This window comes from Cebidichthys violaceus, unplaced genomic scaffold (genome assembly GCF_023349555.1).
Source record: "Cebidichthys violaceus isolate CVI_PGR_0920_01 unplaced genomic scaffold, fCebVio1.0.p SCAF_21, whole genome shotgun sequence".
Taxonomy (NCBI): Eukaryota; Metazoa; Chordata; class Actinopteri; order Perciformes; family Stichaeidae; genus Cebidichthys; species Cebidichthys violaceus.
In genome coordinates, this window is record NW_027176384.1 from 4,654,977 (window position 1) to 4,671,015 (window position 16,039).

Genomic DNA, 16,039 nt, shown 5'->3' on the forward strand with positions numbered 1-16,039 from the left:
AGGGAAGACAAGGATTTTTAATGCATAAAAATGTTAGGGGAAAGGTAGAGGCCCCGAAAAAGTGCCGACGGTGCAGCAATTAACGACGTTTAGACAATTGCAGCAGGTCCGCCGCCAAGCTAGAGATACGTAACCAGCGTAATACAGAAAATTGGGAAATGCTGACTTCAAAATAAAAGCACAGCAGAACTAAATAGTTTTAGATATTGGTGAAATTGATAACCGTTAAATTGTTGGAGAAAATTATAAAAGCTCCATCCAGAAACCGATATAGGTTCTGGTTCTACTACGCTTATAATGCGAGGTAATGTTTTTTTTAATCCTTTTTATTACACAAGATTAATTAATATTCACTGTCACCTAATCATTGAACCTACTTTCAGGTTGCTTGCTTCCCTGATTTTGCTATTAATTTTGTTTTTATTAAGTTAAAAATGTATAGAAAGCTCATAGAACTGAGTATGATGATAGTAGTACCACTTTTATATTATTAGTTTTCGTACTGGTAATAGCAATTATAGTGATAAGAATTATTGACACACAACAAGTAATAACAGTATCAATATGAGTATTATTTGTCTGAACATCCTATCAACCAATATGAGTAACCTGTCTGTGTTCCTACGTTATGTAAAACAGGCTTTTATTTTGAAAGCCTTGACGAGAAGCGTTGTTATGTCCTCGTGAACTTGACAGCCGCTGTCCAGGGCCGGAGATGAGGAGAGGGAGGAGGGAGAGCGAGAAGAGGAGGAGGAGGGAGGCAGCAGGGACACAGTAACCTGCAGGAGGACTCACATGGTCCTGCTGCAGCAGAGGAGCACAGACCACCGGGACTCTCCAAACCTCTTACACGCAGCTCGGCTTCATTCTTCTTTATTTCACACACTCCTACGTTTTTATTTTCTTTCTTTTTTTTGTTTGTTGCTCACATCCCTCCTCCCGCAGCCCAGTGTCGGTCGGACTCGGGCCGGTTAAAAGCAGCGCCATGGCTCGGGAGAACGGAGATACCGGCAGAGGAGAGACGTGGAAAAAACAAGTCGACGACATCAAGAAGATCTTTGATTTTAAAGAAGTCCTCGGCACGTGAGTTGACTAACTTCACCTCGGATACTTCTGCGATACGCCCGTAATATTCCCAGCAGTGTTCAGTGTACATGTGGAGCTCCGTAGTGAGTTGACAGTGACCTTAATGCACTTCAGCAACGTTACAGTATTCCAGTGATCTCACCAAAGTGACTCTAAACGAGCCTCAGCACTGACCTCACACACTTGGACTGTTACACACGTTTCTTCTTCTGTGATATTCCTGGAGGCTTGTTGCATGTCCGCGTTTAATCAGCAGGGGGGTTTCATGTTTTTTTGTTTTTGCTATGGCGTCACTAATTGTTGGCTATTTGTACAAAGTGTATAGTGTATAATGTTTCTGTAATGGTCCCGAATGGCTCTTTTGTGAAATTAAGGTCTCGTAATGGTTCTCCATAGAAATAGTGACTTCAAAACAACGACATTGTTTTCTGTTAATTTAGCCATTTCAACAATTTATTCATTACATGTACTCAACTAACTAACTCGTACTTTTAGATAGTATGTTAAATACTTACTATACTTCCATCAATTTACCTTTTCATTTGTTTTAGCTATCGTAATTTCCCCATTTAGCATTTTAGCCATGTATTTCAACAGTTTATCGTTTACTTTAAGCTAACTATCAGCTATTTAGCTATTAGCTACTTTAAGCTAAGTGACAACCATTTATCCATCTCTTTTAGCTAACAATTTGAATGGTATATTTATTATTTTAAGCTATCTACGTCGACCATTTATCCTAACTTGTTTTCATACACCTGCTGACTCTATATATATATTCTAATTAGCACCCCAAATTCCTATCACATTTATATAAAATGACTTACGTTTGCCTACAACCTCCATGCAGTAGTATTCATGTTGGGTGTCATATGTTCAGGAGTACATAGTAACTTTATGGCAGGTTCATAGCATTTCTAATGTGACTGATACTCCTAGTTTTCCTGTGATTTTAATGTAGCCTCTCCTACTGTATGTAGTGTTTGTATAGAGACTTGCAATGACTTAAGATGACTGTGGTGCTCTAAAGTGAGTTTATAGTGATACAGTGGTTTATCTTTTTGGCACATTCTGTCTCATTCCTGGAGGGGATGTTCTTGTTGATGACAGCAAGGCTTCAACAGACCGCATGAATTTCGGTCTCTCAGCAGCAGCAATGGCCTCAACCATTCAACTCACAATCTTTCTTTTTCTTTCTCCTTGGTCATAAAGGAGATTTACACTCTCTGGCTCCATGTTAGGAATTGCCTTATCTTTCTTTCCTTCCTTGTTCCACCTTTTCTCTCCCGCCTTCCCTCTCGTTCTCATTCAAATAGCAACAGAATACAGTTCGACGCCCCCCAAAATGCCCGACAGGTAGTCCCTGTAAGCGTCTCTCTGCCCCAGCTCTGTTTGTCCTGCTGTGAGGAACGAGCTGCGTCTGTTTTATACGGCAGCCCGGAGGGGGACACGCGGGACGGATGCAGATTGGGATTAACTGCGCAGGGATTAGGGTGACTTCCCCTGAATAGAAGGAAGTTCAGTAATGGCTGAATGAGGATGGACGGCTAGCTGGCCGGGGTTTGTTACTCCAGATCACCTGAAATTTTGACCGGATGTGAAAAAAAACACACACACACACACACACACACACACACACACACACACACACACACACACTTAGCATGCAGGCTGGTACAGGACTCAATGATCCAAATCAGCCATGTTGCAGCCACACATTAACCAGAGTTGCTGACGGATCGTTGAACCTGATGCATCAGCATAAAAGAGGAAGGGGGAGTGTGTTTGTGGGATGGGCAAGTAATTAGCGATTAGCATTGGGAAAGCAGGATGAAGGAGAAGAGGACAAAGAGGAGACAGGGTAGCTGTGACTCATGTGGAAACAGATGAGTTTTTAGCACCAAGAACAAAGTAGGGATGAAAGCAGCAGCTTAGAGCCAATCAAAAAGGAGCAGTTGTCCAAAAATGTGTCCAGTGATTGGATGACCAGCCAAAGAGACATCATCAGCTATGTAGTGCTGCAGGAGTCCTAAAACCCGGAAATGAGTTTGTAGTTTTTCACTTTTGGTTCCCTCGTCTCATAGTCAAGGGGGTTTTGGTTTGATGCCTGAAATAGGTCTGTGGTTAACAGGAGCTGAAGATATTTAAAAAATTCCCGTTGGCTTTTTGTGGAGGGAGCCACCGTGATGCTAACGTCCAGGGTTAGCCCACAAAAGTACATCACCCCTGCAGCACTCTATAATAGTGAAACCAACAGAAATACAGATTTGCATGTTTGCGTTCCCCGGTAGCAGAGCTGTGTGGACATGCACGTGGGGAAACCCTGAAGCTAGTCGGTGTAATACTGCAGCGTTAAAAGTTGTCTGAGTCAGCGTTCCTGAGCTGCATCTGTACTGACAGGATGTGATGTAACGGAGCTGACACTGACCCTTCATATTTTGTCTCCTCACAATAAATCACCCATGCAAACATTGCTGTGTGTGTGTGTGTGTGTGTGTGTGTGTGTGTGTGTGTGTGTGTGTGTGTGTCGCTCACTAGTCAATAATTCAACACAAACAGGAGTGTGTTCTTTGTGTCGGTGTGTGTGGGTCTCAGGTAGGCCACAGCTTGCTCAGCAGGAGGAGTCACGGTGAGAACAAGTGCGAGAGACGGATAGTAGAAGAAGAAGAGTGGAGGCCGAAGAGAGCGAGCACATCTCAGCGTGCCGTCGCTCAACACAGGGTTTAGATTAGCCTCATGTTTTCGACTCCGGGTTGAGGCTAGAGGTCAGGAACTTAGTAGACACAATGGAAGTTTTTATTTTTTCCAAGTGTGTGTGTGTGTGTGTGTATGTGGGTGAGTGATCGAGACGTAAAGTAAAGTGGCGTCCGTGATGGTGGTGCATTGAGGGACGTCACTGTGCCATCTAGGGCACGCTGCCCTTAATTGCTGCTCCACTTCCCTGCTGCTGGCACTGTTCTGCTGCTGGCACTCCCCCCCCCCACATCCATCCTCTCTCTCTTTATGTCTCTATATCTCCCTCTTTATGTCTGAAGCTCTTTCATACACCTCCCTACTGTGTGTCCCTGAGTTAAACTTCCTTTTTTTTTCGACAACGTAGTGAGGACAGGATGCAGATTTGAAAGTTTCCATTCTTCCACCCCTGTTATAAATAGCGTCTTATAAATAGAACAAAAGATGGTTGTTTGCAAAGTGACAAAACCAACTTCATCAGTGGGCAGAGAGCCCATGTTTCTAACAGCTTGTGTGCAACTGTCTGTGCAACTGTCTGTGTGTGTGTGAGCACAAAGACAAATTTGAGCACATTGTAGTGATATTTGACTCGTCGCAGCATGTCGCCAGGCAGGCTTGTCCTCTGTTGATCTGTCCATCTGCTCTGTCCTCTCCTCTTCTTCTGTTGAGTCCTTCTCTCAGGCTGTGATTGGCTGTTGCAGCTCCTCGTTGTCGCCGATGAAGATCGTGTCGGCGTAATGCGGCAGTTGCTCTTGCTGTTGAAGGCATTGGTGACGTCATCCGTCATTATGTCGGTGGGTATCGCTGATGTAGCTGAAAACATCTGCGTTGTTTGTTACCGTGATGATGTTGTTGACATTGTTGATCCTGCTGATGCACGACAACAATCACGTTGTTGTTTATCTCGGTCTCTGTTTCCGACAATAACGAGACGACCAGGTGTTGATGACATGGTTAGTGTTTTTTGATAGATGGTGTTGTTTTTATGCCAATAATGCACCTTGATGATACTTGCGTCGCAACTCTTTGTTTGGATGTCGTCGTTGACTTTATGTCTGCTGATAAGCATATTGATGATGCTATTATCAAGTCATTATCATGTTGGTGATGATGTTTGTTGTGTTAATATGAAGGAATATCTGTGGTTTTTCAATAAAATAATAATAAAGTTTTATTCCCCCAGCAGCTTTCAACCTCGTCCCAGAGTCTTCATCAGCGGATGATGTTCACTCTGTTGTCATGGAAATGAATATGGACCATGACTCGCGTGATAACGGGTGGTAATCGACAACAACTGAGCCGTTCGGTACTAGGCTACGCTAACATTGTAGCGGCTCCATCAACACTGAAAATAACTCTATTCGCATCCATTCACGTCTCTGCATTGACTTTTTAATCGCGCTGCTCGGATTTCAACACACCAACACAGAATATGCTGATCTCAGTTTGGCATCTCAGTGCTACTAAATTTGAGCTACATTCATGTCACACACCTAGCGTCCACCTCTCTGCACAGATTGACACGTGTATCCAGACCTCTGAGTATTAATGATCATAAACTTTAGTCCATTATCGGATCAGCGCTCTATATTAAGCCTCTCGGCAAACCGCATCCAGCTTATAATGTCCCCCGAGCTGGAAGCCTGTTGTCTCCGCGCTGCTCTGTCCCGACAGCTGTGTGCCCCCCGGTGTGTCACCGCTCTCGTATGTAAACGCGGCCACCAGCTTTGGGAAGAGGTGCGGAGAAAGTTTGTGTAAGAACACAAAATGTAGACATTTAAAAGAACAAAATCCCTCGCTTTCTTTTTTTTTTACCTCATGCTGTTCCATTAGTTGCACATAAAAAGAGACCGATTTTTGTGGTATTACACATCAGAAACACTTTTCTGGTCTGGTATCCCACTGTGATTTCATTTTCGTCAGTAATGAAAGTAAAACAAAATGCTGTTTCCTCGTGACCTATTAAATGAAGATGGAGATGCTGTGCCAAGACCACTTACCGCCACAAAAGACATTTTCCTTTGTTTCTTTTTTGCGATCTGCAGTCTTCAGTTTGTTTCTCCTGACTGGAGGATTTGGTTTCAGGCCTGTTTTTAGCATTCGCAAAAGGGTCTCGACAACAACATCTGCTGCTGGAGAGGGGAATCAGGGCCACAGCCTGCTGGGGGACAAATGTCGCTTGTTATGGGGAAGTTAGCGGTTAGTGGGATGACTATATTTTGGTGATCAAGGGCGACAGGGTGCTGCTGGGGCTCAGTGGACTTGGGACGATCTGAGCAGTGTAGCTAATTGTCTTCCCTGCAGGCCATTGGCCTCTCAAAACATCAATCAAACTCAACATATATTGTGGTACATTTTCTCATAGACTTCTAAATTGTTGTCTGTAGGCTAGGTTGTTGGTGTTGGGCCACTCTTAATGGGTAAGTGGGCAAACCACAACAGTTACTAGCTCAGGTGTCTCACTGTATAACACATCTGGGTCTCCTTAATTCTCTGATCCCCCATAATTAATTTCATCACAGTGGAGGCAGGGCATCGTATTCCGACGGCACAAACGGTTCAAAGCAGTAAACAGAAACGGTTTCCTGTGCTGCGTATCCACAAAGAGAAAGGGAAGGCGTATTTATAAGAAAACGTGTAAGGTCAGTAAACTCAATGGCTGCGATACCAGCTGACTGCTGATAGTTTAATTGTGCAACCTCTACCTGACCGGAAAGGCAAGTCAGAAAGTAGCTTAGCGTGTTCTCCCTTGAGGCTCGGCTGCTCCTGACAGTGGCAGCGCAAAATATAGCAGAATACCAGAGCGGAGGAGGAGGAGGAAGAGGAAGAGGAAGAAGAGATAACAGAGTGGAAACGAGCAATGAGGGCGGGGAATTGAAGCACATGGGAGCCTAAGGGGATGGCCTCGAGGGGGGGTCCACTAAAGACTGAATATGTTGGAAGTCATCTCTCTGTCGGCCTTACTTTCCTTCAACCATCTGCCGTCACCAGAATCTCTGAAAGCTTTGAAAGAACAGCACTATGTTCCCGTTTTGCGCATGTTCCATTTCCCTCCAAATGCAACCTGCTGGCTCGTCGCATAAAACGGACGGAAGAAGCAGACGATTTTGATCATAGTAATGATGAATTAAGGGGGTGCTCAGCCCAGTCGAGAGACGATATTCGGGATCCAGAGTGAATCATCAAGCACACTGACTGGATCTGTCTCTGTCTCTGTGTGCATGTGCAGGGCTTTGTCCTCTGCAGGAACACGGAGCTCCGAGCTTCCCTTTCTTCCTGCTCGTCCCCCATTGAGACGGCAGCGAGTGTCAGAACAGGTTGCACGAAAATTTAATGCGAAAAAAGACTCTATACTCAGCAAACTTTGAGGAACCTTGTATCAGTTTGATTTGACCGTGACCTGAGTGAGTGTTCCCCGGTAGATGGGAGCCAGACTGCTATCAGTGAACGGGCGTGTGCGAACATGTTCGGTTGTATTTGCGTGACTCCGTCTTGTGAGATACGAGTGCTTGTCTGAGTGTTCTGTTGGCTCCAAATTGTCACAACTTCAGCCAGGCTTTAGTTTTTCATTTGTCTGTCTCCTGTTTTGCCACACTAACTCTCATGTCATTTCAGAATCTGCCACTCCCCCCCGCTCTGCACTAATTGCTGATTTCATTTCACCTGGCCTGCCCCACCTCCATACTCACCTGCTCCTCATCAGCAATCAGCCCCTCAGTGTATATGTACCGGCCCATTTCCCTCAGTTCTCTGCCAGATTGTCTAGTGTGTTTCCCTTGCTATCCAGCAACCTGTCATTCCGATTCTGATCCTGATTATCCGTGTATTGACCTGCCTTTTTGGACTTTGGACCTTCCCTTTTGCCTGCTCCCACTGGATTTGTTTGCCACGCGGGTTACTACCTGGTTTGACATCTGCTGGTTACTAAACCCGGTTTCTACACCTGAACTGTTTTCTGTGTCGTGCTATTGGGTTCTTGTCTGTCGTTTTGTGATACCTGACACAAATGGCAAATGATCTCACCATGTAGATGGTGTGTTTGTCTGAATACGATATAAGCTACTGGCCCGGTCCTAGAACAAACTAAAACAGGGCCAACACTTACACAAAATGCTGTTCAAAAGTAGAACTGCTGTGATGTTGTTGCAATAGTCACATTGCAGGATGTGCGATCAAAAAAAGTCAAAAGCCTCTGACTCCAGCTTCTTAAATGTGAATATTTCTGGTTTCTATACTCCTCTATGACAGTCAGCTGAATATATTTGAGTTGTGGACAAAGCAAGACATTTGAGGTTGTCCTCTTGGGCTTTCGATTTTTTTTTTTTACCATTTTCTGACATTTTATAGACCAAATGACTAATTGATTAATCTAAAAGAGAATCATTAATCATTAATTTCAGCCCTATGTGTGACCCGTGTTGAAACCCGTCTTCATATAAAGTCTTATTCAGCATTGTAACCTTTCCGGGGTCTTATCCTATATTGATCGGACTGCTGAGATTAATTATAGTGTAACAGCGTGTACCCAAATAATATTTTGGCTGTTGCCCATCAGATCGTGAATGATTGCTGCCGTTAATGGAAGCAGCGCTGCCGCAGCGGCTCCACCGCGGGCCAACACACACTCCGTCTTCTGGACAGGTAATTTAGGGCAGACGGCACGCACACAAACAAACCCTCAAAAATACACCCAGAGAAAACACATGCAGGCATACACTCGAAGAAACACAGAAAGAGCCTCACACACACACACACACACACACACACACACACACACACACACACACACACACACACACACACACACACACACACACACACACACACACACACACACACACACACACTTAAACACACATGGATGAGCCAAGTCACACACACACACAACCAACACGCATAGTATCTGACATTTTCACAGAATCTCTCACACGCCGAAGAACATTTATGTAAATATAAAATCAATTTTTGGTTTAAAACATACCAAAACTAACAGACATACATAATGTTACTGTGAAATGGCACATACAGTACACTTTCTGCTCTGGTAGGCTTTACACTTCACCAGAGTGACTGACACACACACACACACACACACACACACACACACACACACACACACACACACACACACACACACACACACACACACACACACACACACACACTCATCTGCACCTTGGAGGCCTTTTCTGTATTATAGCAGACCTACTTTCACGGAGTCCCACTACTGTACTTAGATCAGAGTGTGTGTGTGTGTGTGTGTGTGTGTGTGTGTGTGTGTGTGTGTGTGTGTGTGTGTGTGTGTGTGTGTGTGTGTGGCTGTTTATCTGGCGCGGCTTGGCCCAGTTGCTCTCACGTCTTCCTTGAGCAGAACACAATGCTGCACATAAACACTGATCCTGAAATTGCAAAGTTTTAAATTGTCTCAGGCTCTGTCACCAGCAGAGGAGTCTTACAGTTGAGGTCATTTTTATGCAAAAACTGCGTCACTGTTTGATCTTAGCCAGCTGTGCGTATTAATGTGTGTGTGTGTGTGTGTGTGTGTGTGTGTGAGAAAATGCTCTATGCGTCATCAGTCTAGTCAGAGCAGTGCGGTCTAGCTATCAATCATTTGTGTGGATGCCAAACACACACACACACACACACACACACACACACACACACACACACACACACACACACACACACACACACACACACACACACACACACAGTACGTGTAGTTATAGCGCCATCATCATCGCTAACATCATTGCGACATAATAGTCGATCCTCCACAATTAGTCTTTTTCTTTTTCCCTCTGCCTGACCCGCCAGGAATCCCTTCATCAGAAACTCACTATTCTGAGGCAAATTATGTAAAAATCATTCCCTAGTCTAATTTTATGTTTTAATGTTATTTTATTTATTTATTTTGTTCTCCACAACCGTCTGGCGGCCCCCATAAATCATCTCTCAACCCCTTGGTGGTATAGGTTTAGAGTCAATATGCAGAAACCAGGTTACTGTTGGTATTTCTGCAGTTACTTTATTTTGTGAACGTCATCTAAACAAGAAATCCGCTTTTAGATTGACAGCACTCTCATGTCTGTACACTAAAAATGAAACCAGACAACGGTTAGCTTAGCTTAGCTTAGCTTAGCGTAAAGACTGGAAACGGGGAGAAACAAAATCCACTCATCAGCGCCTCTAGAACCCGCTTAAAAAACATGTTATATGTGCAAAAACCACAGTGTAAAAAGGACAAATTGTGATTTTATTTGCCAGACTATTTCTTAGCCCGGACTGCAGTGAATTCCTGGTTTCTCAGCCGGCTGCCTGACCCCCAAGACTCCATGAAATAGTGAAAATATGGCACATAAGCTCCCCGTAGAACCACAAAGCCACCAGGTTACTTATAAATGTACTAAAAATCTCAGAAGCGGCTGGGTGGCTTTGAGGAAACCAAACAGTGACTGGCTCCCGATTGACTCCTAGAGTCTGCGCCATTCGGGGGTTGGGGGGGCGGGGTGACGTCATTATTAGGTCATATCGTCCAGCCCCACTTCAGAGGTAATATTCCATTCACACCTCATTCATGTAGCTGACAGCTACCCACAGTTATTCCTAAAAGGCGGGCTCGCTTGGCTGTCGATGGATGCCATTCACTCTCTGTAACCTCCAGGCCAGCCGCACCCTGCAGCCGCCTCCTGCTGCTGCCCCTGTTACGTGTGACTTGTGCTGTCGTGACATTAACCGTGATTAAATGATACTTGTAATCTATTGAAAGCAGGCGAGATTAGGCTGACTAAATGTGACTCCTGTAAGCACCTGTTCTCTTGTGTGTGACTGCTGCTGGGTGTGACGTGAGGTATATTTGGTTCTCTGGATATGTGCATGTGAGAGAGACCGTGTCGAGCTGCTGGGAAAGTGAATGCATAGTTTCACCAAAGGGGAAAAACAAGTGTGAGCATGTGTGCGTATCTGTAAGCCAAAAAGAAAAACAGTAGCCACATCACAAAAGCGTGTTTAAATATTTGCACTTGGCTTGTTTCTACTGATACAACCTCAATAGAGGCCATTGTATCATGAATCTAAAGCAAACATGTAGGTCTCCATCATGGAGGGATATTTGCGTGTTAATGACTCATTTCCATGTCTAACAGCCCAACTGGGAACAAAGAGGCACATCTAACAGCTTGTTGGGGTGAAGCTGTAGAACCCTTCAGTAACCCTCTTGTCCGTGTTCTCGTTGAACAGTCTGATGTCTGATTATAATTCTTTAAACAGATGCTGGTGCTTCAACTAGGCCGAGCCGATGTCACTCAGCTAATATGGAGTGACCTCAGCGTCACAAATGAAAAGGATCTGCGTCTCCGTTTGTACATTTTGTTCCTTCTGATTTGAGGGTATTCAGGGAACGTTGTTCTTTTAAAGGAACAAGATGACTGTGTCACTCTACCGACAGACGGGTCAGAGGAAGTCGACGTGTTGCCCCCCCCCCCCCCCTGCCTCTGAAGCAGACTCCGCTCTGTGAAGATAACAGGAATGGAAACATAATGAAAAGGCTGCATCACAGGCGAACAGAGCTGTTTACTCACAGTACATCACAATACATTCTGACGACACATGTCTCACTCGTTTCCTCCGGTTTTGTCGTCGTCTGTTCTCTCACTCGTAGCTCTGCCCGGTGGCTGAAGTCCGTTTTGTGCTGTAGAGCCTTTATGCTTTTGTTTGTTCACAGTTTCTTTGTGAACTTCACAATAGTGGTGTAGAACAAAATAAGCATTAATAAAGAAAGTCAAACAAACTAACCTAGCGTCAGCAGCGTTTCCAAACCCCTCAGTTTTTGGGGGGTTAAAACTCTGTAACAGTCTAAACATAGCAAAAGATATGCGTTTTTAAATCTACTATGTGACCCCTCCTCTCAGGCCGGATGTCATGAAAGAGTCTTTCAAATCTATTTTGCTATCCTCGTCAATACTTCCACACACTCTTATTAGCACGGAGGACCTCCAGCGGGGCCTTCAACATGTCAGGTCATGCCTTTTTATTTCCTTTCTTTTAAAAACACCCCATCCCCGCCTCCCCCCTCCCTCCCTCTGTGTCTCTCTGTTTGCCTCCATCACTCAGCATGGCTCTTGTTATACTGACGGGGAGACTGCGGTGCGGTGCTGGCGGTGTTCATGTTGCTGTCACTGCAGTCAGCCCTGTACCTTTAGCCACATCTGACGCTATTGCATTGTGTGTGTGTGTGTGTGTGTGTGTGTGTGTGTGTGTGTGTGTGTGTGTGTGTGTGTGTGTGTGTGTGTGTGTGTGTGTGGCTAGGGGAATCTCCAATTTTCACAGGATAGGAGATAAACTGCTGAGTCACCTACTGGTCTGTCGTCAAAACAGCTTTTGTTCGCTGCGGCAGTTTCTTCTCTGCTGTTTTTATTGTAGATTTCTTTAATGGTACATTTACATAATAACATTCACACAAAATCCCAAATTCATTGATTTGACACCTCTCATCTATGCACCGTCAGCTAGCCAAATTTAGCGTTGACAGCCATGGAGTGATGTTGCTCAACAGGTTGGTTGTCATTATGATTTTTTGTCTTAAAAACATCCGCTGCACTCATGATTCACTCCTTTCATGCTCCCACAACTCATTTTACATTTACAACTCTGCACGTCCAATTTTTGTAACACAGTCTCCCGCTTTCACACATGGGATTACCCAGAGTTCAAGCGCATCCTCACACACACACACACACACACACACACACGGGCTGAAGCTGTTACCATGGCAATTAATGTAAACAGAAGTGAAGTCTCCTGACAGCCACAGTGGTGGTCAGAGCTGTTGCCATGGCAAGTCCGTACCGCACAGGCTGCGTTGGTCTTTTTGTGTGTATCCATGTGACTGGAACACACAAAGCAGACAGGAAGCAGCATCTTTCTCTCTTCCCCGTGTGGTCACTTAATTATACACACATACGCTTCTTATGCCACTCCTGAATTCGGTTTCTCTTGTCTCTGGGAGTCCAGGTCATCCGGGTTTGTAGCGTGTACGTTTTAGAAAAACAACTTGATCACGACTAGCTGTCGAGGAATAATAAGCTGAAAGCAGAAGATGAAACAAATCCGTTTAAAGAAGGCATTACCTTTTTTCTGTGGACGTCTGGCACCCACAATGTTCAGGTCTAGATAACTCTAATCTAACATCTGTTTTGTGTACAGGTTGGAGGTAACCAGTGTTTTTGTTGAATCTCTATTTTGGGTTCCTCAGAATGATAGTTTTGCATCGTGTCATGTATCTCTGCATATCTTTGATTTGTCTATTATGACAGTTTCTTTTTTTTTATCATTCCATGGTGGCCTGAAGTAATCTCGCCCAGCATGCATCGGCTCACGTCTTTCTGTTAATGTTTAATTTTGTGCCACAGAGCTCGTCCCATCTGTCGTGGTATTGCCGGTGGAGAGGAGCCCAATCTTCACCCCCCTACGGACGGCGCGTTTGATTGCAGCGTCTCCAGCTTTTATGCCAACTTCTGCTTCTGTTTTGTGGATTGTTTTTGTCTTAATTGCACGGAAGACTGTACAGGCATTTTTCTCACAGCTCTCTCTCTCGCTCGTCTTCCTCTTCTGCTATCGGAGCCACATTGAGAATACAGACTATAATTGGCACTTAATTGCTGCCGTGGCAACAGTGCTATTTAAGCCTACGCGCTCTGCAACTGAGGCATATAGCGTGTGCACACAGGCACAAAATAAAGAGGAAAGGAGGCTCTTATGGCTCCGTTTCCCTCATTTCACCCCACGTGTTTATGTTTCCTCTACATAGAGAGACCGAGGTTCTGCTGAAGACTGTGTGGCAGCAGTGTTTGCATTCCACCTGTCCTGTTATTCTGCTCCGTTGCTTTCACACAGCAGCGGTAATAAAATCCTTGCCCATCCCGCCTGGCCTCTCCGTTGCCATCGTGATTCAGATCCACTGCGGGTCAGAACCCTACAACAGGTCCTGAGACAGTTGAGGAGGGTTTAGAAAGCTGTTGTTGCTGATCTCTTGGCCTCGTTTGAATTTTTATCTAATTACATAAACACGATCGTTTTATGTAGTTCTGAGCTGCTTCTTCAAAGCGAAACACGGAGACCCCTGAAAAAAGTTCCATAAAAATGTGAGATACAAGAAAGGACCTTCAATTATTAAGGAGGTGGAGGATTAACTTAATTGTTAAAATTGACAGTCGTCATGTGACGATCAAGCATCGGCTGTCCTGCAATTGGGCAATTGAGCCTACATGAACCTAAAACAATACAACGAACACAACAATCTTTTCAGTGGCATCGAGACAATGACACACGACTCAAAGCACATTACTTTGTATTCAAAGCACATGATAATAATGGTGCATGTGTGTTTGTGTGTTTGTGTGTGTGTGTGTGTGTGTGTGTGTGTGTGTGTGTGTGTGTGTGTGTGTGTGTGTGTGTGTGTGTGTGTGTGTACGTGGTCTGCTCAGTAATGACGGTAGTTTTGCGCTGTGTAATTGTCCTTGCCCATGCTCTGTCATTATCAGGCCTTCAGCGTGTATGTGTTGGAGCACAACCGCTTCTGCTTTGATTAAACTGCTAATTATTGATTGGACAGGAGCAGACCTACAGAGCTGACATTATCCCTCTCTAAATGTGTGTGTGTGTGTGTGTGTGTGTGTGTGTGTGTGTGTGTGTGTGTGTGTGTGTGTGTGTGTGTGTGTGTGTCCAGATACCGGTTCTTTCCCAGCTGCCTTTTTTTGTCATTTATCTGGCATTCTTGTTGGCTAAATCAATGTTGCGGCTCTGCTTGATTTCATTTTAATACCGTGCTGCATTTAGACTTCAGATCGATGGCATTAAAGCCAAAAATGAAACTTAACGTAAAGATAAAATCCCTTCACAGTGATGGGAGCAGTGAAGAAAACCTCAGAACAAATGCTGAATAACGTGGTTAACAAAGGAGCCGCAGATTAGATTGAGCAGGGAGGGTGTTTGTGGTTGAGCGGCGCCGGATCTTGTGAGAGATGTGTTAACAATTTGCACTTAGTACAACTACCGTGCGCCATTAATGCCATCTTGCAGCCTCAATTTATGTCTGTTCCAGTGTACCTGACCACTTTGTGAGCCAACAGAAGGGCATTAATGGACTCTCTGGCATTGTCTGGGTTACCTGCATCAATGACTCTTGTTTAACAACCCTGTTTATGTAGGGTTTGTTAATGGAGGTGTGAAATCATGCCAATTAGACCACAGCTTGAGCCATTTTCACACCATGATTGGGTTCCTTTATCTGTTAAATAGAGATTTTGTTTTTCTGACTCTGGCAATAAATGCACTTCAGCAGGGAGATGGCTGAATGGTTTGAATCCTGGTTGCCAGTTTGAGTAAAAGGTTTAGTTGAAAATGTATCGTACAGCAAAACAACGCACCTTTTGGTTTATAACACTACGAGACAGGGTTTTACAGAGTGACTGGTTTCATACAGAAAATACGCATACATGGCCAATAAAGCTGATTCTGATTCTGATTGGTTGCAGGCGGATTTGTGCTTTCAGTAAAAACGCAGAAGAATCTGATGACTGAACAACTTTTTGCAACGAATGTACTTTCAGCTCGACATTGAGAAACACTGATGGCTGTTGTCAGTCTCGGTGTTAAATGTGTCACTGTCACCATGTCGGCCTGTTCAAGTCTCTCTGTTCCTATCTCTGTCTTACATTGTGTGTGTGTGTGTGTGTGTGTGTGTGTGTGTGTGTGTGTGTGTGTGTGTGTGTGTGTGTGTGTGTGTGTGTGTGTGTGTGTGTGTGTGTGTGTGTGTGTGTGTGTGTGTGTCACAGACAGACTGTTTCCCTGTTGGATATGCACTTGATGGAGAAACACACACACACTGTTAATGCCAATGCATTTCTTGCGCGGCGCACTCAGAGAGGCAGCTGAGCTCGACTGACTCAGTTACACAGGTTTTATACAGCAGGAAATGCAATCATTGTTGCCGCGGGTAACGGCAAGCAGGGACTGCCAGCCAGTCAACTCCCGACACACACACACACACACACACACACACACACACACACACACACACACACACACACACACACACACACACACACACACAGTGGCCAGTTAGTGAACTCAGCTGCCAGATGTTATACAAGCTCCTGTTCTCCAATAAAATGAGCCCCACAGGTCTGTGTGTGTGTGTGTGTGTGTCACACTTTTTCAA

The 16,039-nt window shown here is 44.6% G+C and overlaps 1 protein-coding gene across 1 annotated transcript in view; it reads left to right on the plus strand.

Moving 5' to 3' along the window:
• Positions 1–743: 743 nt before the first annotated feature.
• The window catches only part of camk1da (calcium/calmodulin-dependent protein kinase 1Da), a 45,990-nt gene continuing 30,694 nt past the window's right edge, over positions 744–16,039 (plus strand). Inside the window, exon 1 of the mRNA XM_068717022.1 lies at positions 744–1,083. Within this exon, the coding sequence (XP_068573123.1) occupies positions 986–1,083 (98 nt within the window). The 5' untranslated portion in view covers positions 744–985. The remainder of the gene's footprint in view (positions 1,084–16,039) is intronic.